The sequence below is a fragment of the Canis lupus genome, chromosome 10, assembly GCF_003254725.2.
Source record: "Canis lupus dingo isolate Sandy chromosome 10, ASM325472v2, whole genome shotgun sequence".
Taxonomy (NCBI): Eukaryota; Metazoa; Chordata; class Mammalia; order Carnivora; family Canidae; genus Canis; species Canis lupus.
Genome location: NC_064252.1, coordinates 57,130,264 through 57,154,358, shown reverse-complemented (window position 1 = coordinate 57,154,358; position 24,095 = coordinate 57,130,264). Strand labels below are relative to the sequence as shown.

Below are 24,095 nucleotides of genomic sequence, written 5' to 3'. Positions count from 1 at the left end.
TTTTCTCAACCATTAAGTTAGCCTTAGTGTCACAAAGAAAAGCTCACAGAAGTAAATTCCATTTCCTCCATCTTGGAATTTAAGTATATCTCCATCTGTCTTTACCTCCAATTTCAGACGGTGTCCCTAATCATTAGTTTGACCTTTTCATCTTTCTCATTGATGTCATTTTCTCTGACCCTTTTAAGATACAATTAAGATATTCTTGCCCTCAAGGAATAGATAGTCTAAATTGTGGTTTTGCATAAATGAGTAGATAAAATGCAATGAAGTAAATTTGGTGGTAGAGTTAGAGACAGAATGCTAAGCAGTCACTCTTGTCTTTCTCTTTTAACCGCTCTTTTCCTGTGTCTTCTCTTTTAATATTGTTTCCTTAGGATTATATTCTTAGGCCTCTTAATCATTTATTCTGAATGCTGTGCATTGCCATCCATTATCTTACCTGATAGCCACATTATTCTCTACTTAGTAGACATTTCTGTCTAGTCTAGAACCAACTCAGGCGTCACACATTCAACATAACCAAAGTTAGATTCACTTAAATGCTTTAAAAATATCTATTTACTCAAGCCACAATACCAAAATGAGTGAGATTTGTTCTCTATTCTCAATGAACTTAAAAACTGGTTGAGCAGAAAATATATGTATATACAAATTAATTACAGTAAAAGGCAGAATGCGATAACATTTCTCAGAAATGTACTTTAAGCTTTTATTTGGTTTAGTCATTAAGGTTCTCATGTATAAGAATTAATCATAATCCCTAGTTTGTGATTGACTCTCAAACTGTATTCATGCACTCTCCTTTTTGTAAAAAATGTTTAATTACAAATAATATTATTTATGAACCCATCATTCAAAAAGATAACTAAAATATTGGCATTCACATCTGCCCCTTTCTACTCTGTTACCAGTATCCTGTGTCTTTAGTATATCATTTCCTTTCTAAAATATTCTTCAACTACTCTGTGCCTTGAAGATAAAATCTTCACTGAGTTTTAAGCTTAACTATACTTATGTCCTTGCATAAATATTTTAACACATTAATATCATAAATACTCAATAATATAGCCTATCTACTTCCTTTTCTTATAGATTCTATCCTTATAAAATTAAAAAGAATATTTGAGGACTTATATCTTCCAGATGCCTGGTTTAATTTTTTTGCTTTTGACAGCCTAGGCTATAATGTAGAGCTCTGTTCACCAGTGATTTTTGTTTTTTATGACCAGGAATAGTTTAAAGAGAGGGGAGAGGGGTGATAGGATCATTTAATTTGCCTCTTTAAAAAAAAAAGACTCTTTCATAAGATCTCCTTATGGCATCGGTGTCTGTGGTCATAATGATCTTTAAAATAATTTTCAGACCTCCAGTGATGAACTGTGTTATTTTTGTACTTGGATAGTAGGTACAAACTTTTGGAATCAAAATTAGAATCCACTCTAAAGAAGTCCCTTGAAATAAAAGAAGAAAAAATTGCTGCTTTAGAAGCTCGATTAGAAGAATCCACAAATTATAACCAGCAGTTGCGTCAAGAACTTAAAACAGTAAGTGACTTCCTTAGAAAGAATTTTAAGGGCAGCCTGGGTGGCTCAGAGGTTTAGCGCCACCTTCAGCCCAGGATGTGATGATCCTGGAGACCTGGGATTGAGTACCACATGGGGCTCCTTGTGTGGAGCCTGCTTCTCCCTCTGCCTGTATCTCTGCCTGTCTCTCTCTGTGTCTCTCATGAATAAATAAATAAAATCTTTAAAAGAAAAAAAAAGGGGGAAGATTTTTAATTGTCAAATATTTGGACAGAAAAGTGTAAAGTAAGAAAACAAAAAGCAACATAATTAATATTCTATTTCATCCATTTTCTTAAATCTGAGAGTAATAGATCTTGGTCATTAATTTATGACGTGTTTATACACTGTAATTTATTCAATTCTATTTCATTTGCATATGTCCCCCATGCAGTTAGAGACATACCAGTATTGTGGGAGTGGGATGGGGAAGAGGCAATCTTATTCTATTTAGAAAAGCTCCCAATGTGATATTGACACTTCACTCTGATACTTCACTTTTCCTGTTGAAAATCCAGCTAAAAGTTTAATAGACAAAGATGTGTGTATGAGGATGCCAAGTAGAGGTAAATAGTAAGTGTGGTATATGAAAGAACTTGATCTCATAAATTTGAGATTTTCTCCTAGATTCTCTTTCTTGTGATATTTGGAATTATTCTATGAAATAAGGCAGGAGCAACTGTCTGTTTTCCCTTACATAAATAAATTGAAATCAAAGGTGCTTGCCTGTTCCCTAAGGTTAGTATATGGTAGATAGGTAGAAACATATTCTGGTGTTTTTTCCATTTTATCATCTCTGTAGTACCACCAGGGGTGGTTTTACAATCAACGGAACATTCAGATTGACAAATTACTGTGGGCCACATTTAGAACTATTTGATTCAGAACACTGTTGGAAATACAAGTAATAGCAGGGCACTGTCATGGGGATCTTATAGTTGTCTGAAAGTCATATTCCCACCAGATGACAGTTCAAGCACAAGAAAATGAAATTCACATTGAGTGTGCAGGAGCTGCCTTGTCTTTGAGCCTTAATACTTCATAGTAGTCATTATCTCTTGCAAAAACTCTGAAGGCATAAATATAAGATCTCCTCAATGGATATACCAGTTTTAAGAGTTGCTACACTTACAGAAGTTTAAATATATGGCTTTCTACTAAGTATTCATAGTTCTTGCAGTCCAAATATAATTTACCAGTCAGGTCATTTTTCTCAATCTTGCCTGGTAACACAGAACATTCCATTTTTTTCAGGTTTCTAAGGACGCAGTTACCAAAGATGCATTTCTTGTGCAGAAAAAAGAAAAATGTTTTGTTCCCCATTTGCCCACATCACATTTTTGGTATTTGTACGATGAAACATATTATTACAGAAGGAATTCCAGAATTTTGCTTAGTTAACATAAAGGATTATCAAAAAAATAAAGTAAAATTTGGTGCTAGACTTAATTAATCTGCAGTTTCTAGGTTGCAAAGAAAGTCACCTTCATGAAGCTTTTCAGCCATTTTGCGTATGGTTGGTATATATGCATTTCAAGTCTAGGGGGGCAGAGATTTAAAATTTCATCAGTTTCCCACTTCCAGCCATTTTGGTGTGGCTATTGGACTAGCTACCTGCCATAAACAGGAAATTAGGCTGCCATAAGGCTAAAATTAGACTGTGCTAACTTTTAATACTGTATGTGAAGAGGTATATCACTTGAAGACTATGAAAGTTAATTATGAATCGAAGGCCTGAAGTAATTGCTTTAATAATGTGACAAAAAGGTATAACTAATATGCCAGCAAAGGAGATAAAGTAGAATTATAAAAAATATGAAAAAAAAAAAAAGGAAAGCAACAAGGAACAAAGTACAGATTGGATATATAGCAAAGTGACGGTTTTAAAACAAACGAGATCAATAATCACACTGAATATAAAAAGTCTAAGGGATCCATGGGTGGCTCAGCGGTTTAGCTCCTGCCTTCGGCCCAGGGCATGATCCTGGGGTCCCGGGATCGAGTCCTGCATTGGGCTCCCTGCATGGAACCTGACTTCTCCCTCTACCTGTGTCTTTGCCTCTCTCTCTCTCTCTCTCTCTCTCTCTCCCTCCCTCCCTCCCCCCACCCCGTCTCTCATTAATAAATAAATAAAATCATTAAATAATATATAAAAGGTCTAAACACCTCAGTTGAAAGGCTGAGATTACTGAATTAGATTAAAAGGCAAGACCCACATATATGCTGTCTCTAAGAAACCTCCATGGAAAATATGTCATTTTTTATGTGAACATAAATTAGAGATTCTGATTAAGGATACATAAGTAATGGAACCATTTTTGAAACTTAGTTGTAAGAACAAAGAGCTAAAAATAAGCTTTGAGTTTTAGTCTGAGCTCCCCTTCTTAATAATGGCATATGTCTATAGGTTTTATAAGCCTAGAGAAAAGATCCCATGAGAAATTAATGTAAAGTAGGAGACTAGAAATTATGTCATTCATCATCTCTTATTAGGATATTAAAAGTAAAACAAAAAAAACAAAACAAAAAAACTGGAAAATTAGGATCCCAGAACACCTATTAGATCACTCAGCCAGGCTTTAAATCGGTTTTGGGCTTCTTTTTTTCTTTAGTGTCATGTCATTTTCTAATTTGGTACTAGCAGAATTTATTGTTGAGTCATAAGCTTTCTTAACATTTGCTTTAGATGTTGAATTATCTTAGACGTTTTGCCTTAATATAAAGTTTGAGTTTTAATTTGGAGATTTATGATAAATATATCCTAGGGTAAACTAATGATTCAAGTATAATAATAGCTTAATTTGAAGAGTGTATTAAGTTAATCAGTAATTTTGATAATGTAAGATGACCAAGTTGTTAGTTTTGAGTTGACTCTCATAAAGTAGGATTTGGTTGTAATCACACCAGAAAGCCTTGTATAAGGTAAATCCTTGGATTGCTCACTTTTTATAAAATAAGTTACAGTAATTATATGTGGATTAGGATCTGACTAAAGAAGTCATCAATTTATCTGTTACTATAGCTCATTCTGGGCAACATGTCCTTCTTAAAAGGGCAGACATAGGGGATCCCTGGGTGGCGCAGCGGTTTAGCGCCTGCCTTTGGCCCAGGGCGCGATCCTGGAGACCTGGGATCGAATCCCACATCGGGCTCCCGGTGCATGGAGCCTGCTTCTCCCTCTCCCTCTGCCTGTGTCTCTGCCTCTCTCTCTCTCTCTGTGACTATCATTTAAAAAATAAAATAAAATAAAATAAAAAAATAAAAGGGCAGACATACATAGATACTTCAACTTCATGTATCTTTTTAGAAGGAATCATTCCATATGTCAAGTCTTCATTTGTCCTTTACATGGAGATCTCTGAATTCTCTAAATCCAGCTATTGATAGGTCAAAAAATAATTGTTAATATTTAGCAACATGTCTATGTCCACTTAATTGATTCTTAAATTATATTTCATCATAAACAACAGGATCTGAAATTACAGAATATATTACTAGAGTAATATGGCACATAAGCAGAGTATATTTAATATTTTCTAGGAGCAAAGGATTTGCAGTTTACAAAGCATAAATTGTGATCATGATAGTAATGATATGTATTATTTATCACATTTCTAAATAAAGTGCCTCTCACATTCACCAGACCATTGCAGAGTTGAATTGTGAGAGGTGATAACCTTGATGAATATTTTTCTCCCACTTAAAATATTTTAAATAAAATTTTAGGTGAAGAAGAATTATGAAGCTCTCAAACAGAGACAAGATGAAGAAAGGATGGTACAGAGCTCTCCTCCAACTTCGGGTGAAGATAATAAATGGGAGCGAGAAAGTCAAGAAACAACTAGAGAGCTTCTGAAAGTTAAAGACAGATTAATTGAAGTAGAAAGAAATGTAAGTATTTTTAAATTTTTAGTAGGAATAAGGGTGTTTTTTTTAAGTAAAGTATCATTATATATATAACTTAAAAAGTTTATCTAATCTTATTTTATACTTTCTTGACTGATTTATAATAAGAGTGAAAAAAATAATAAGAGTGAAAAACTAATAATTTAATATACTTTTCTCAATTACCCTCATATAAGTCAACTCTGTTATGAAAATGTAACCCAAGCCCACCTACTTCTGTCCCATCGTTACTGCTACTACTCTGGTCTGGGGTACCATTATCTCTCCTTTGGATTATTAGACTAGCGTCCTGGCTGGCTAGGAAGCTTCTACTCCTGGCCCAATCTAACCCATTCTTATTACAGTAGTCAGTCAATTTTTAAAACATAATCTTAGTCATGTCACTTTTCTACTTAAAATCTTCAATGACTTCCCCTTCCAATTAGAATAAAATCCAAATTTTTCAGTGTTCTATAAGATCATTCTTGACTTTGCCGTATATTGTTGGCCTATGCCATACCACTCTTCTATCCCTTCTGTTTATGAATCTCAAGATATTATTACTGTCTGTTATACCTGGAAAACCCAAATAATGCCTGGCATATAATAACTAAATTAACTATAGTCATATTGGCCTTTTTTGTTTGTTCCTATTTCCAGGCATTTATGTTTGCATCCTGTACCTGGGAACACATGGCTGGCTTCCCTCAGCATTCAGGCCTCATTTCACATTATCTCCTGCAAGAGGTCTTTCCTGACCCTTCCCCCAGTAAAGGAGCTTTTCTCAATCTAAACCGTTCACTGTCACACCCCTGCCTTCTTTTGAGAAGCAAAAGCAGTTCTTCATAGCAGTTCTCACTAATGAAATTACATTATTTTATTTGCTGGTTTTCTACTAGAAAAAAGCTATTTGACAGTAGAAGCTTGTCTTTTTTTTTTTTTTTTTTTTTTTCTTACCACTGTGCCTTCAGTATGTAGAATTAAGCCTGGTAGATAGAAGACACAGTAAATGAATTTGCTGAATATTTGCTGAGAAATATTTGCCAACAAACAGTAATCAAACTAACTCATCAAACATTTATCTTTTAAAGATCCTTTAAAGATGAATTAGCTTAAGGAAATCACCCTTTAAAGATGAATTAGCTTAAGGAATTTATATGCTAACAAGTAAAATAGTTGTGGTGGTGGTTATTATGTTTTAATGTAACATGAATTGAGAACTGTAAGCCATAATGCCAAAAATTAATCTCCTGCACTATATTCCTACTTTCTCATCCAGAAGTAATCACTATAAACAGTCTTCCCAGAAAAATGTGATTTTTCTGGAAAGCATATTCTTTAGGGGTGCCTGGGTGACTTAGTTAAGCATCTGACTCTTGAACTCAGCTCAGGTCTTGATCTCAGGGTCGTGAATTCAGATACCATGTTGGCTCTGTGCTGGGCTTGGGGCCTACTTATATTAAAAAAACAAATTAGTATATTTCTTTTCTCTTTTCTTCCAAGATTTAAATCTCAGTTAGTTAACATATAGTGTAATATTAGTTTGAGTTGTAGGATTTAGTGATTCATCACTTACATGCAACACACCCAGTGCTCATCACAAGTGCCCTCAATACCTATCACCCATTTGACCCATCCCTTCACCCACCACCCCTCCAGTAACCCTCAATTGCTCTCTATAACAGTGGGCTTTCTGGTTTGCTTCTTTTTTTACCCCCTGTATTCATCTATTATGTTTCTTAAATTCCACATATGAGTAAAATCATATGGTATTTGTCTTTCTCTGACTTATTTCGCTTAGCATGATACTGTCTTGCTCCATTCATGTTGTTGCAAATGTCAAGATTTCATTCGTTTTTTATGGCTGAATAATACTCCATTGTATACTTACATACCACAACTTTTTTCATCATTTGTTGGACTTTTGGGCTCATTCCATAATTTGGCTATTGTGGTTAATGCTACTGTAAATATTGGGATGCATGTATCCCTTCGAATCTGTATTTTTGTATCCTTGAGGTAAATACCTAGTATTGCAGTTGGTGGATTGTAGGGTACTTCTATCTTTAACTTTTTGAGGAACCTCTATACTGTTTTCCAGAGTGGCTGCAGCAGTTTGCATCCCCACCAGCAGTGTAAGATGGTTCCCCTTTCTCCACATCCTCACCAACATCTGTTGTTTCCTGTGTTGTTAATCTTAGCCATTCTGACAGGTGTGAGATACCATCATCAGGGAAATAATGAGTAATGTTGAGCATTTTTTCATGTGTCTGTTAATCATCTGTATGTCTATGAGTATATTTCTTTATAAATTTACATCTGTGGAATCATGCTGTATAATATTCTTATTTGCTTGTTTCAATTATGTTATCTTAGAGAACTCTCTATTTTAGGTGGTTATGGATCATCCCATTTCGTTTAGTGACCACATATTATCCCATAGTGTAGATGTTACCATACTTTATTTAAATAAATCCCAATTGATGGGCATTTAGGTTATTTTCAGATTTTGCTGCAATGTAAATCCATGTGTAATATGTTCATAGAGTAGTAAGTTCCTGACAGTGGATTTGATAGGCCAAAGAGTATATACGTATATAGATGTGTGTACGTGTGTAATTTTAACTGGCATTATGTTAGCCTTTGAAAATCACATCAGTTTTCAATTCTAGTAATAGATTACCTGTTTTTTTAGATAAACATTTGGTGTCACCAGCCTTTTAATTTTTGTTAAAGCAATAAGAAAATATTTTAATTTGCATGTTTTTAAATTATTAGCGAACTATTTTACATCTTTTTATCTATTAGCCATTGTTGAATACCTATTTTTAATTATTCAGTGATTTTTATATATATACGCACATAGACACACACCTCAATCACTCAGATTAATGTTGTATTTCAGAAAATTTGGTATCTAAAAGTTCTATAAGGTAAATCTCTTGCCATTGACTTCCTTTATAAATTTCTATTGGAAGAAATTACTTGGTTGTCATTTCTTAGGCATTTTATTTTAGATAATGGTTTTTAAAGATGGCTAGCCTTATATTAGACTGACAGTTTTAGTGCATCTGCTGGTATATTTACTGACCTCCTACCTTTTCCATTGTAAATCTTTTCCTGCTCTGAGATATCTTTTCTGCTGTGTCTCTTACTATTTATAGACTATAGGAATTTTTCTTATTTGTATAGGGATACCTAGACTTGTCATTAGAGCTTGTACTTTTTGGTTTCTTAAAAGCTTACCTATAGTAGCACTTAAGTATGTAAGTGAAAAATGGTTCACTTTTTGGTGTATCAAGATGGTATATAAATATATCAGTGCTCCATATTATTTTTCCAGTATAATTTTTCCATCCTGTTTATTTAAACACAAAAGAAGTAAAATATCAAAACCCATCTTAAAGAATTTTTCTTCCTCGCCTTTGATTTTGTAGTAAAATGTATGGGTTAAATCATTACTTGCCTTTTAGGCAGTGACATGTAGTATATGTAACTTGAAAGCCTAGAAAATGAGTTTTCTTTGTCCCCTCTGTAGATGTGATAAAAGTGATAAGTTGTGATTCAGTTGTAGCTTTTTATGCATATTGCAATTACATGCAACAAATTCTGATCTTTTTGTATATAAAGTTTTATTTCTGTTTTTTAGAGGGCTCTTTGTTTATACTTCTTGACATTAATTTTTTATGAAATGTTATTTAGAATATAATGAAATAGAATATAATGAAAATACAACATCTATGACAAACATTTTAATATCTGTCACATTAAATTAATGATCTATGATTTGCATAGTAATTCACTGTTTAACCATAAAATTGAAATATGGTCAAATGTACTGGAAGAATTGTAAATTGTATGTTTTGTTTGGATTTGCTCCAGAAGTCCTATAGATAAAATAGAGTTTTAGTGAGTGTTTTATACCATGGGGGGAAAAAGTCGCTAAAGAAAATATGTAACATCTGTTCGGTCAGTTGTGGACTTAATATTTTAAACACATGGTTAAAATTGTTCCTGCTTCTCTTCCAAATTTTTGTTTATAAAATCATTTTGTCCCTACCCCTGGGACCAGTACTCACCTATATATATTTGCCTTTGGGCAATTAGAAAATGTGCACTTCGTTAGCTAGACACAGTCTTGTGTATTTTTGAACAGCACAAAAACCATATAACTAACAACCCCATTCTAGGGGCACCTGGGTGACTCAGTTAAGCATCTTCAACTTGGGTCATGATCCCACTGTCCTGGGATGGAGCCTCACATCAGGCTCCCTGCTCAGCAGGGAGTCTACCCTCTTCCCCTGCTTGTGCTCTCTTTCTCTCTTGGTCACTCTCTCAAATAAATAAAATCTTTTTTAAAAACCCATTCTAGTTTCTTATGTTAATATATTGAGAATGGAATATTTTACTTTTTGGACATTATAAAGCAAACCGTATAGAGACATAATAGTAAAGTTTTAGTATTAGCCCTTTCTCTTAGATTAAATCTCTCTTTACAATTTGGGATAGAGGGGATTTTAAGGTTAGTTGAGATTTTTAAAAATTTTAATGATAATAATTGTTACTGGAATTCTAGTATCTGTTAAACAGAAATATGTTTGTTGCTTTTTAAAATGTGTTTTTTCTTTATTAAGAATGCTACCCTACAAGCAGAGAAGCAAGCGCTGAAAACTCAACTGAAGCAATTGGAGACACAGAACAATAATTTGCAGGCTCAGATTCTTGCACTTCAGAGGCAGACAGTGTCATTACAGGAGCAGAATACTACTCTTCAAACACAGAATGCAAAGCTTCAGGTTGTAATGTAATATTTTGGGATATGCAACCAAATTTTTGAATTATGCTCTTAAAGTAAGGATAACTAGACATGGTAACATTGTTTCTTAGTAAGTGAATTTAATGGAAGATAATTTACAATATGTCTACTTAGTGCTATGCCAGGTTTTCAGACACCAGCATTTTTTTACTATTAGAGCTCTAAATATTAACTAATAAATTCACTCAATGAATATAAATAAAATAAAGATAACTTTATCTTTATTTAGAATATTTTTAAAATATTGTTATGTTTTAAGGAGCCAGGGGAGCTGCAGCAGTACCCGCCAGTAAGGCCCGGTACAGGAAAACAATAAATAAAATTAAGTACTTATTTATTTAAAATATAATTTTATCTTTATTTATATTTACTTTATGACCTTTCACCTGTTTCAACCAGTTGATTATAACTAAGCAGAAACCATTGCTTTAGAGCATGGTTGCAACATACCACTGCTTATTTCATGATCAGTTATTAGAAAACAACATAGCATGAAAATTTTGTCTTTAGACATTTCCTTAGTTCAGAGAATCCATCTTGTGCTTAATGCTGCAATGTCTTTTCATATAGAATGATCAGGTCAGGAAAACTACAACTCTCTGAAACCTTTTGAGCCAAAGAAAAAAAACTCCATCTCTGAATCTGAAAGTTCTTTCTGTAACTTTTCCAAATGGTAAAACATACAATGTAGACTCTTGAGAAAATTTCCAGTTAAATTTTCACAAGTCATTTTTCAGTTCTGTCAACTTTTAGAAAGTGATAAATTAGCATTTTTAGGAGTGAAATATAAATTGTTTCTAATCACCAGCATCTAAAATAATTCAACCCAAAACATGTATATGATATGTATCTCATAATAATAAATAATATAAACAATAATATTAAATATTAATATTAAATTAAATAATATTGTAGCCTTGTTCCCTGGGATACTAAAATCCAGATTTTCCCTGTACAATAAGACTATATCTACTGTAACTTATGTAGAGCTTCCTAAAGTTAATGTTATCTTTTATATTTTTTATGTTGCTATTAGAATAATATTTTTGAATAATTTTTAACATTGGAGAATTATTTTATCTGTAATAAACACATACCACATATTTACATCTTCTAGAAAAACAAGATGACTATTTACCTTATATCTAATAACAGTATACTTTCTTACAGGTTGAAAATTCTACCCTTAATTCCCAAAGTACTTCACTTATGAACCAGAATGCACAACTCCTAATCCAGCAATCTTCCTTAGAAAATGAAAATGAAGCTGTAATCAAAGAGCGAGAAGACCTGAAATCTCTCTATGATTCTCTGATCAAAGACCATGAAAAGCTGGAACTTCTTCATGAACGCCAGGCTTCAGAGTATGAGTCTCTTATCGCTAAACATGGAACTCTAAAGTCTGCCCACAAAAATCTTGAGGTGGAACATAAAGACCTCGAAGATCGGTAATTTACTATCTTCTCTTCTGTTGTTAATTTAAAAATAGTTTTCTTTAGATCATATAAAAAAATTTTATGTTAAACAAATCTAAGATAATTTATATAGGAAATTTATTTAAAAAAGGAAATTCATGTATCATGTTTATGTGACACTAATAAGTTACCCTTGTTTTCATTTCTAAAGTGTTTTGTTTTTTTTAAGGAAATATTATAAAATAAATACTTAATATTTTTTCCAGTTACAATCAATTACTAAAACGGAAAGGACAATTGGAAGATTTGGAAAAAACACTGAAAGTAGAACAGGAAAAAATGCTGCTTGAAAACAAAAACCATGAGACCATAGCTGCAGAATATAAGAAACTTTGTGGTGAAAATGATAGGTAATAAATATTTATATGTTTTAGTTTTATGTTATTCATTACATCCAAAACATACACTGCCCCTCTGCAGTACCATCTGTAACATAGAATATTTTTAAAAAGACCCCAGAGCAATAAGTAAAACCCAACAAAATCATGCAGCTAGTTATAAAATGGCTTAAAAACCCGATCCCTTGTCTTCTCTTACTGTTTCTCTCTTGATATATTCAACAAGTTTTTAAGCCACATTATATAATGAAATTTTTGTACCTTGATAGCATTTACATGCTTTATTGTGACAGAATGTAATGAAAGCTGATTCTTTATGTCTGTCTGTCTTTGCTAGTCTGGTATCTCAGTTCTTATCCTTCAAAGTTTTTATAAGTGAGCAAATTCCAATTTCTTAGCTGACAGATTTGTACTTATTTTTAACTGTCTTAGTAACTAGTCTCATATTGCCATGGGGCAATTATTTTTTAATTTGTAACCCTGGGAAAATCAAAACTTGCTAACCTGTGACCAGTCCATTTCATAAAGGTACATATCAAAAGGTTTTTAGAAACCTTGGAAAACTTTAGGCAGCCTGAGTATTTGCTGAACCATAGTGGAAATGCGAAAAGGCAGCACACAGAATTCAAAAGGGGGTCATTTGTTGTCTCTTTGTCCTATTATGAATTTAATATAATCCATTTTTTGAATTGTATTTCTTTTCCTTTACCAAAAAAAAAAAAAAAAAAATCCCTAAGCTTCTAGAGCCATTCTCATGTTCACGTTTAGTAGTTTTTAATTTAGTAATTGTTATAACTAGAAATAGTGTACTGGGGGTTTGAACTTTGAATAAGCTCAATACCAAGCCAGATTCAAAAAGGATGTATCTTTACGGTATGTGCAGTAGAAGACCCAAGTTGTGACAAGTTATGGAATATAAGGATAGGGTCATTTTTATTACACACATAACATTGAGGAAGGCATTTACTGTCAACTAACCTTGAACTTACCTTTTTCCATGGTTTGGGATTCACAACAAACTGGGACAATTTGTGAGCTTGGGTAGGCTTTCTCGGAAGCTAATTGTATTCATTACTGTGGAACCTTCTGAGAAAGAACTCAGCCTACATGATAAGAAGAAATTGATCATCATGATCTTGAACCAGGAGAGTCTGCAGGCTTGGAAGGGAAGGGTGGTTCTGAGTATTTTGTGTCTTTCAAAGCTGTTCTATCACAGCTTTTATGCAGTCATGTCTATATTGTAAGGCCAAAAAAAAAAACGGGTGGGGAGGGCTTTAAGTATAACCTGAAAGAGCTCAGTAAAAAAAAAAGAAGTGTTGTGAAGACTTGTCTCAAGAACAATAGTTTGTTTACCCATTCCTCTAAATAACCTAAGTTTTAATCTTTGATAATGCCAAACCAAGTAAGTTTCTTATGTGGACTGGTTTGTCTTGGCCTCTTTAGAATTGTGTTCACTGAATTGCATTTTGGTGTTAATATTCTCAGCTTTAAGGGATAGTGTAAAAAACTCTTATTTTAGCATTTGCCTTAAGATGGTGTTGAGGAGATTATATATTGTATCTCTTCATATCTCCCCCCATGAAGCATCAGTAGAGAAATCTTTGATCTCCATAGGTATTGATATATATTGTGTAGCTGCCTGTGTGTCTCAGTGAGTCTGACCAGCTGTTACACTCATTCATGGATTCGACATATTTATGGAACATTTTCTATATGTTTCTGGTCTTGCCATTTTATTTTATTTTATTTTATTTTATTTTATTTATTTTTTATTTAGACTTTATTTATTCATGAGAGACACAGAGACAGAGAGAGAGGCAGAGACACAGGCAGAGGGAGAAGAAGGCTCCATGCAGGGAGCCCGACGTGGGACTCGATCCTGGGTCTCCAGGATCATGGCCTGGGCTGAAGGTGGTACTAAACCGCCGGGCCACCGGGGCTGCCCTCCATTTTATTTTTTTAATCTTGTCTTTAAAAACATATTATTTTGTTATTTATTTTATAATTCTTGTAAGCTGACTCAATTCTTGGGTATTTAGTTGAAGTAAATTATTAGATGTTCTGAAACAAGTACCATCCTGTTAATGCTGTAAGATAAAGGTCGTATTAAATTAGAACCAGTTCAGGACACCTGGGTAGTTCAGCGGTTGAGCGTCTGCCTTTCGCTCAGGGCGAGGTCCCAGATTCCCACATCAGGCTCCCTGCATGGAGCCTGCTTCTCCCTCTGCCCATGTCTCTGCCTTTCTCTGTGTCTCTCATGAATAAATAAATAAAATCTTTAAAATAAATAAGTAAATTACCATCTCAGCAGGCTAAATTCAGGTTGCATACTGTTGGGTTTTTTGTTTTTGTTTTTGTCTTTCAGATTTAAAAATAGATTTTATTATAGAGCTCTTCTATCTGTTTTTTATTTTTACTTTTTTAAGTTTTTATTTTAATTCCAGTTCGTTAACATATAGCGTTATATTAGGTTCAGTAGTACGATATAGTCATTTAACAATTCTACCCTGTTTTGGTTCAGCTCCTACACTAAGAACAATTTTTGCATTGTAAAAGTTGGGGGTGCATGGAGGAAAGAGCTTTATGAGCCACATGCAGCGTACAACATGCTTGATGATTTCAGGGGAAGAGTAGTCTGAATTTTTTTAATCTACTTTTACAGAATAGAAACTGAGTTTTGATGAGTTTAGTCACTGGTTAAAGAGTCTTATATTCTCTAAGTATGTCTGAATGTGATCCATAGCATTTCACATTGTGTAAATTACAATGAAAGCTATTAAGGGGACCTAATTCTATTTCTATCATGATTTCTAATTATAGGTTGAATCATACATATAATCAGCTTGTAAAAGAAACTGAAGTTTTACAAACTGACCATAAAAACTTGAAAAGTCTTCTTAATAATTCCAAACTGGAACAAACAAGATTAGAAGCTGAATTTTCAAAGTTAAAGGAACAATACCAACAGTTGGACATCACATCCACCAAGCTAAATAACCAGTGTGAGGTGAGCTTTGACAAGTTTCTTCCTTTAGGAATCAAGACGTGCCTAAAAAATGAACAATCCTATTAAAATGAAAATAGTAGTATGTATTTGGTTGGGTATTTCTAAAAGAATTGGTCAGGGGTAATTGAAATTCATAAGTAATTCAGAAAAACTTCTTTTATTATGAATTTCAATACTATTTACTATTAGTTTAAACTTATGCATCCACATACTTTGATACTGTAAAATTGTGCCCTTGTTTAATGAAAAATGTTTACAACCTGGCATGTACTGGTAAACCAAAAAGGTAAAGATCTATCCCTTTGTGGAGCTTATATTCTGGTGGAAGAAAATAATAAGAACAACAAATAAGTGAAATATATATTATTTCAGTGTTTTCTAACATGGCTGTATAGCTCCAGAACTTGGTAGTGTAAAACAACCATTTATTAGGTTCACAGATTGTGGATCAGAATTTGAACAGGGACATTGGGGCAGATTTGTCCCTGTTCCACTTGCAACTGGGCCCCCAGCCTGAAGATTGAAAGGCTACGTGCATGTTTGGTGGTTGATGCTGACTGCCAGCTGGAGGCATCAGTTTTCTCTCCACATGGTATCTTCTCAAGAGCTGGTTTAGGCTTTCTCACAACATGGTGAGAACCAGACAGAAGCCATTTCTACTTTAATGATCAAACCTCAGAAGTCATGAAGCATCCTTTCTCCTGCATTCTATTCATTGAGGCAGTCAGAGTTACATTCAGGTTCAAGGGAAAGAGAAAATAGACTCAGCCTTTTGGTGGAGAATGGTAAGATTCTTAAAAGAGCATTCTTACAATTACTGATCTAACTATTTTGAAAATTGATCTGCAGCATAAGGTATGTTACAAGGTAGGTAAGTTATATGCAAGTAAAAATGAAGTACAGAGTAAAGGGAGATAAGGAGGCCTTCCAGGGTAGATAAAGGAATATAGATTGAAATTTTAATAGGCATCCTTGAACAAAGATAACTTTATTCGGAGTAAAACAAGGGAGCCATTTGAGTGTTTTGAACAATAATGACATTGACATTGGCCTTATGTATACAGTTGTGTTGTTAAAAGGCATGTAATTCCATGCCTTTCTTTGTGTTGGCTTGATAAAACAGTAAGGGTTTTAAAGTATACAGGGACATTGAAAGCCTTAGAAAATCCTTAAATTTTATTGGTTGGTGCAAGATCATTAAAGTTGAATATAGCTTAACACCTGAATTTCATGGCATTTTTAAGAAATAAGCTTTTAAGCCAACCTTTAAAGGGAAATAAAATAGATTATCAGAAAAGGAATACGTAACAGCTTTTTGTCTGAAATGATAAACCAATAGAAAGAAAAGTTAGTTTAAAATCATATTTAATTACCCAGGGAGGTCAGAAAGTATAGAACATTCATAATGCCTGTGATTTATAAAAGTCTAAATCAAATGTAATTGGAGTGATGTACTTACAGAAGGAGGACTAAAACAAATCAAACTCCTCAAGAAACAAAATTGGGTAAAGTTGTCAAACAACCATTGTAGTACTCTGAAACTGAAGGAAAGATGTGTAACAATTCGAGAACCATTTATTAGAGAAAAGCTATTCCACGTTATGTAGGGAGTAGGATTGTCTGAGGCATTTTTATCTCTTGATTTTTCCTATTCCTCTCCCATTTCCCCAGTTCTAATACCTGGTAGTTCAAGTGAGGGGCATAATGTGAAAATCAGCAACTTTGCCACCAAAGCGGATTGACTTGATTTAAGCAGAGCACAATCCTCATAGCCAGGAGAGTTGTTAAAGATCAACTCTCAGATGGTTTGAGGTTGTAATATTGGTTGGAGCAAGTAACAGCAAATTAGTCAAAAATTTAACTGGGAGATCCACAGAATGAGATGTCCAGCCACACTGAGTCTTGATAAGGTCTTGCCTGACACTGGTCATCTAGAAAGCTGTCTAGGAGAGACCAGAAAGGACCCTAGCTACCTACCTATCTGGCTCATAGTCCCAACTCAAGTCAGATGTTAACTCTTGGCTAGGGGCTAAGTCATACAATAATATGATTTAGAGGGAGTGGGAAAATGAATCCATAGTGTGAGAGGCCAGAATAGCAGTTAATTTAAGTGGGGAGGGATGGTGATTAGAAGAGAGCACAAGGTGCTTCTGGAATATGGTTGATGAGCTGTTTCTTTTCTTTCTTTTTTTTTTTTTTAAAGATTTATTTCTTTGAGAGAGAGGATAAGAGAGAGAGAGAGAGAACATGAGCAGGGGAGGGAGAAGCCGGCTCCACACTGAGCAGGGAGCCCAATGCAGGGCTCCATCCCAGGTGCACGCATTAGTGCACACATGTGTTCACTTTGCACTAATTCATTGAGCTGTGTCTACTTAAAATTTGTTCTCTTTTCTATATATGTGTTTTATCTGTTGACACAGTAATTAATGCTGTATAATAACATAGAACCTTTGGTAATGGATAGCAGACATTTATTTTTGCTGACGAACATATTATTTAATCCTTACAAGAGTCTGGAATGTGAGTTATTATATTCATTTTATAAGTGAGATCATTGAAGCCAAGATAATTAATTTTACTTGTCCATTGTTTCATAGCTCCTTAAATAGAAGGCCAGGTAGCTTTCCGACTAGAAGTTAAATAGTTTTGAAGAAAACAAGTGTTTTTGGAACTAGATAATTTATTATATGTTAAACCCAGTGTTTGTAAGAATTTTTAAAATGTATGTACAGCAAATTGTAGCTCTAACTATAACTAATTAAATAATTGTTCATGTTCTTAACAAAGTGCAACCACCTAATTGTTCAAGTAGCATAACACCTAAGTCTTTTTTTTTTTTAAGATTAATTTATTTATTTTAGAGAGTGTGTGTGAGCAGGAGGAAGGGTAGAGGGAGAGGGCATGAGAGAATCTCCAGCAGACTCCCCACTGAGCATGGAACCCAACATGGGGCTCAATCTTATGACCCCGAATCATGACCTAAGCCGAAACCAAGAGTCAGATGCTTAACCAGCTGAGCTACCCAGGCACCCCAAGACTTAAGTCTTTGTGAAGCCCTTTATATTTTTCAGATGTTTTAGGTGATTTATGTTAAATGTGAATGTTGATTTTTCAAAAAATGTTTGTGTTTAAACAGTTGCTAAGCCAACTTAAAGGAAATTTAGAAGAAGAAAATCGACATCTACTAGATCAAATTCAGACATTAATGCTGCAGAATAGAACTCTATTGGAGCAGAATATGGAAAGCAAGGATCTCTTTCATGTCGAACAAAGACAGTACATGTAGGTACCAAATAATTTTGAAATATTACTCATGATTTTATCATTGCCAACTGGTGACAGAGAAAACTCACTGTTAATTTTTTTTGTAAGTTTTAACATTATTATTTCTCCATTCATTTTCTTGAATGTATATTTTCTAGGCACTATGCTAGTAACCAGAAATACTAACATGAGAACACATTAAGTCCTGCTCTTAAGGAACTAGTAACATAAAGCAAGAAATACAAATAATTGCTATAATGGAAGTATGTGTAGGAGCCCATAGAAATACAGCAAATATAGGGGAAGGAGTACCTAATATGGCAGAGACGAGGTATACTTTCCAAAGATGATTGCTCAAGCTGAGACTTAAAAGCTCATGGGAGTTTGCCAGAGGAGATGTAGCAGGCCAAGGGAGCACAAATGCAGTAACGTGAAGGTGTGTTATGGTATGGATAGGATGACCTAAAGATGCATAATTCTTCCTGGAGCAAAATTAAGGACAAAGGAGCAATAGAAAAGTGGCTAAAAACTTAGAAGCCATTTCACTAAAATAAATAAATAAATAAATAAATAAATAAATAAATAAATAAATAAATAAATAAATTTAAAAAAAAGAAGCCATTTCACAAAGGTTTTTCTATGCCATACAGAGGAGTTGCTGAAAAATTTGAGCAGAGGAGTAAAATGACCACATTTGTGTTTTTTTAAAAAGGCACTGATGGCAGTTTAGAGTATGGATTGGAAGTTCTGAGAACAGAGACAAGGGGCAATTTTAGAAAGATGGGTTGTAATAATCTAGTGAATCATAATTCACAAGCAGTGGTAGTTGATATTAAAACCAGATGTAAGAGAGAGAGAACTTCCAAAGCTTAATATTGGTAAGTTATGTCTCCATTAGGAATAGAGGAATCTGGTAAAATCTGGGATTTGGGCCTTAGCAACTCAGTGGATACTCCTTGTATTGCACCAAAATTCACCTTTACTAAATTAAATTCTTCACTTTCCCTATTCCCTAAATGAGAAACACTGTAGTATAATAGTAAAAGCACAGATGTTGAAATTAGGCAGCTCCTAATTCAAATCTCAGTTCTTCCAGTCACTAGCTATGTGACCATTGGTGAGTTACTTCATTTCTTTGATCATTGGTTTCTTTTTCTTTACAATAGAAATATAACATCCACTTCTAAGTTTATCCTAAGAAATGAAATCCTATATTTGTGCCTCTTGGGCATGATGTATATGATGGCAAGCTAGGGAACATATAAAACCAGGATACATCATGTATTTTTTGAAGCATCAGTTTTCTTATAAAATTTTGGGAAGGGAACATGATTGTTGTATTAACAGAAAGGTATATTATGGAGCAAAAGGCAGAGTTTGTGTGAGCTTTTAAGATAAATGCAAAACTTAAAAGAAATTTCACATCTGTGGCTGGCCACTTTGAACTATACCTTCAGTTCTTTCAGGGATATGTATTTCTTTGCTGTTTGCTATAAGAGAGGTTTCTCTTGACATTCGAGTTTTCTGTCCCTTAAGCAAAGGCATTATCCAGAGCTTGATCTTTGGGTATCTTTGGAATATCTTAATATTATGGCCATTGGTGAATAATCTATTTCCAAAGTTTCAGTAATTGTATCTGTATAGACAAATATTAGTATCTTATGTGTCAGACAGTTCTAGTTGAATGCCTCTGTCACATGGTCCTAGCAGGAGTGACAGTGAACAGGTGGTACTGAGAATTTGGAGATTCCTGATGATATTTCAACAGGTAAAAAGAGAAAACAGTTGGGAGGTATAGACCATCTGCCATTGTGCTATGTGGTATAACTCTTGGAAACCTCTGTTCACAAAGCATCCTCTTCAAAAAAATCTCTCAAATCTGTTTGTGCTGGTTAATTTAGCCTAACCATTCAGCTAGACTCCTCATTAGCCTCCTGGCTGCTTTCTTCACTTTCACCATTTCTGATACATTCTATTTCATTATGGAGTTAAGGTACCTACAGCCAAGATTTCATGTCACTTTGTAATGAGACCTTGAATGCTTCTGATTTCCTATTGAACAAAATCTAAACCTGAAAATCCCTCAGTGCTTCCCCTCAACTAAACTACTTAATTTAGCACTGTTATCTGAAAAGTCTATCTAATATGGCCATTCTCTCCATGAGGCTTTTTTTTTTTTAAGATTTTTAATTTACTTATTTGACAGTGATAGAGCATGAGCAGGGGGAGCAGCAGAGGGAGAGGGAGAAGCAGGCTCCCCGCTGAGCAGGGAGCCCAGTGTGGGGCTTGATCCCAGGACTTTGGGACCATGACCTGAGCCAAAGGCAGACACTTAATGGACTGAGCCACTCAGGCCCCCCTCCCTGAGGCTTTGGTCATCCAAGATAGAAATATTTTCCTTTTATAAGTTGCTTTTGTACTTACCACAGTGATTTTATTTTGTTCCACTACTGCCTTGGATTGTAATAGCCATTATGTAAATATGTTCTCTCCTATTATAAGCAAAGTTGGGCTACTCGTTATTTGTCTTTATATGCTCTTTGTGTTTTCTTCATTGTAAATGAGCACTAAATGTATGTTGAGTAAACAACATTGCAGTTTGGCATCACAGTTTTTTTTAGATCATTTTACTTTAGTCTGTGATCTTTGAGGCTTCCCTATGTAATATCTGCCATCAAGGGCATAAATGAGACTAAGGCATGGTGAAACTAGTGTATTCATATATTGTTGGAGGCAGGAAATAGTTCTCTAAAGGTAAATTAAGCCTAAATAATTCTGCCATAAAGGAAAAAAGTCTGTTTGCATGAAGATATCTTTGCAAGATTATTTATTATATACACAATTCTAAGCAAACTATTGAACATTTTAGCTTTTTACTTAGATAATTTTTACTAAATCACCCTTCATTTCAGAAACAATGTGAGATACTAAAAGATCCAAGAATAGGAGAATAGTCACTGTTAATAATCTCGCTTAACAACTATTAAAAGATCAGTTGAAACAATTCCTTTGTCATGGTGAGAATATAATATGGAAATTTTTCTTCAAACAAATAAATTGTATTAAAGAATTGAATTTTAAATTCAATAACCTTTTGTTATGTCTGTAAATATAAAGAAAAAGAAACTTGGAAAAAATCCTATTGTTAGTACCTAATAAATTTTAGTTTAATAGTTTATCTAATATCTATATTTTTTTATGTTTTGGAGACAAGTTAGAGTGTAGTCACAAAATAATTTAATATAACTGTGCAAAATATAGTGCATGTCCTAAAATGCAATTTTTATTTTTATAGTGATAAGTTAAACGAATTAAGACGACAAAAGGAGAAATTAGAAGAGAAAATAATGGATCAATACAAATTTTATGACCCGTCTCCTCCTAGAAGGTACTGTTAATCAAATTTTACTCATTTTTGTTTTGGAAAAAAAAACGTTAAGACTACTAATTTTGTGAAGGATTTATATGTTGAAGTTTAGACTGATAAGAATTTTTTTAAATTATTCTATTAGGAGAGGCAACTGGATTACTCTAAAAATGAGAAAATTGATAAAGTCTAAGAAAGATATTAATCGAGAACGTCAGAAATCTCTAACATTAACACCTACCCGTTCAGACTCCAGTGAAGGATTTCTTCAGCTCCCCCATCAAGATAGTCAAGATAGTTCTTCAGTAGGCTCAAACTCTTTAGAAGATGGCCAAACTTTGGGGACCAAGAAAAGCAGCAGTGAGTGCTTAAACTCTTTAAACGTTTATGATCTCTAGTATTGATTTAGAATCTTTTCAAAAGATTTCTTTTAACATATAACTTCAGCAGTCCTTTGGGGTAATAGTCTAATGAATGCATTTCTTTTTAACTCTATATGATTATAAGTTTCATTGTGTACTGCAATACTGCATAACTATGTGATTTTCTGTATTATGTGTTTAGAAATATAGCAAACACAGAGATACCGTCATTTAGCCAGGGAGGTAAAACAGTGTCAAAAGAACACTGAGATAAGAGCCAGAATATCTTGCCACTTGGTAGTTGTGTTAATATGGGCATGCGTTTCACCTTTGTATCATACTGGCACCAGGGTGATTACGAAGAGCGAGTGAGAAATGTTTATGAGCTCATCTTGATAATTATTTGTAACTAAATCAAATAATAAGGCATTTTATAATGGAGCTTTATTCATTTGGTGTCAAATTGGAGCAAAGTTACATTGATAAGAAGCAAAGAAAAATAGATATCAATTTGGAGAGAATATTATTCAGTGATTTCGAAGGTTGTAAAAATTATTGAGGGATTGCTTGGTAAAGAATTGACTAAAATAGGTGTGTATAAACTTGTGTATAAATTTGTGATTTAATTTTTTAAATTACAATTATAGCAGTATCACATCATAACATGCCCTGTACAATTCATAATATTTTTATTTCATTACTAGTGTGCTTAACAAGGGCAAAGTAAAAGCAAAAGAAGTATATTTTAAGAGAAAGAAATGAATCCAGTGCTAGGCCCTTTGAAGATGTCCAACAAGTTGACTACTAACAATATAGAATATGTAAACAAGATACTTTGAATACACTCATACTATCACCAGTCACTAAATTAAAAAATGTATATTTATGTGTGTGTATATGTTTACATGAAATAGATCTATATAATTTCATGCTATTCTTTTGAAGTAAATAGGCAAAAACAGCTACTACTTCCCCCCAGGGGTAGATTTGCCTTATGGCAACTCTCAGAACACTCAAAAAACTATAGATAGTGTTTTGGCCTCAAGGGAGTTATCTCTGAAAAGACAGTATTTTAGGGTGTAAGAGATTAGGCATTCATTATAGGGTATATTTTAAATCCTGTATCCCCATACAAGATTATCATTACTTGGGTCTTTTGCTGTCTAGTCTTATCAGTCAAATCTACATGAAATCTCAGAGTATTCTTGTAGAGAAATCATCAGGTTTACCGTAAAAAGATGCCAGATAATTCAATTTTCTCTGTTACCTTTAGATATAAGATTTCTGACATCTTATTAAGTGAGAAATGGTAATAGTTCTACTTAATTATTTTCCAATTAAAGGAAGATATTTCATAAGGGATTTTTTTTTTTTTTTAAGTAAGCTCTACACCCAACGTGGGGCTTGAACTCACAACCCTGAAATCAAGTCACATGCTCTACCAACTGAGCCAACCAGGCACCCTAAAGAAAGATATTTCAGTTCAGATATGATAATGTGACACAAGAAAGGCACAACACTCTTTTTTGAGGTCAGCTTGTCTGTTTTTAATATAAATCTGACATTCCTTCTTACTCTCTGCTAAAACATCCAGAATAAGGGTCAGAATGCAGTGATGTTCTCCTTTCCTACAGCTGTTTAAATTTTTTAAATCAACAAAACCCCAGCAATGTTAATGTTCCCTGAATTTCAGTATGTTGGAAAAAGAACATTGTATGTCTGTAAACCAGTTGACATAAGAAAGATCACATTCCACCACTGGCAAATTTAAAATTCCTTTTATCCTGTCTGTCATTAAAGCAGTCTTTGGAAAACAGTTGAAACAGAAGTATCTAAACAAGACAACATGTGCATGCTGCAACCACTCAGCTTTGTTTTAGCTAAGTGTCCATTTTTACATTGCTTTCAGTTCATTTCTTTTTAATCATTAAAAACAGCTGTGTTTACCAAGCTAGCAAAGAAATAGGTCAAATTAAAAGCTTAAATGAATCACGACTGTTCCTAATAGCAATCAAA

The 24,095-nt window shown here is 33.8% G+C and overlaps 1 protein-coding gene across 14 annotated transcripts in view; it reads left to right on the top strand.

Moving 5' to 3' along the window:
* The window catches only part of CCDC88A (coiled-coil domain containing 88A), a 138,747-nt gene that overhangs the window by 94,650 nt on the left and 20,002 nt on the right, over window positions 1-24,095 (top strand). For 11 of the 14 annotated variants that reach the window (XM_049115536.1, XM_025467469.3, XM_035696510.2 and 8 more), the window contains exons 17-25: window positions 1,406-1,547; window positions 5,292-5,456; window positions 10,085-10,246; window positions 11,437-11,714; window positions 11,948-12,091; window positions 14,900-15,086; window positions 18,223-18,368; window positions 21,646-21,738; window positions 21,863-22,077. In XM_049115536.1, the coding sequence (XP_048971493.1) occupies window positions 1,406-1,547; window positions 5,292-5,456; window positions 10,085-10,246; window positions 11,437-11,714; window positions 11,948-12,091; window positions 14,900-15,086; window positions 18,223-18,368; window positions 21,646-21,738; window positions 21,863-22,077 (1,532 nt within the window). The remainder of the gene's footprint in view (window positions 1-1,405; window positions 1,548-5,291; window positions 5,457-10,084; window positions 10,247-11,436; window positions 11,715-11,947; window positions 12,092-14,899; window positions 15,087-18,222; window positions 18,369-21,645; window positions 21,739-21,862; window positions 22,078-24,095) is intronic. The other 3 variants (XM_025467463.3, XM_025467425.3, XM_049115532.1) reach the window with 1 other exon arrangement.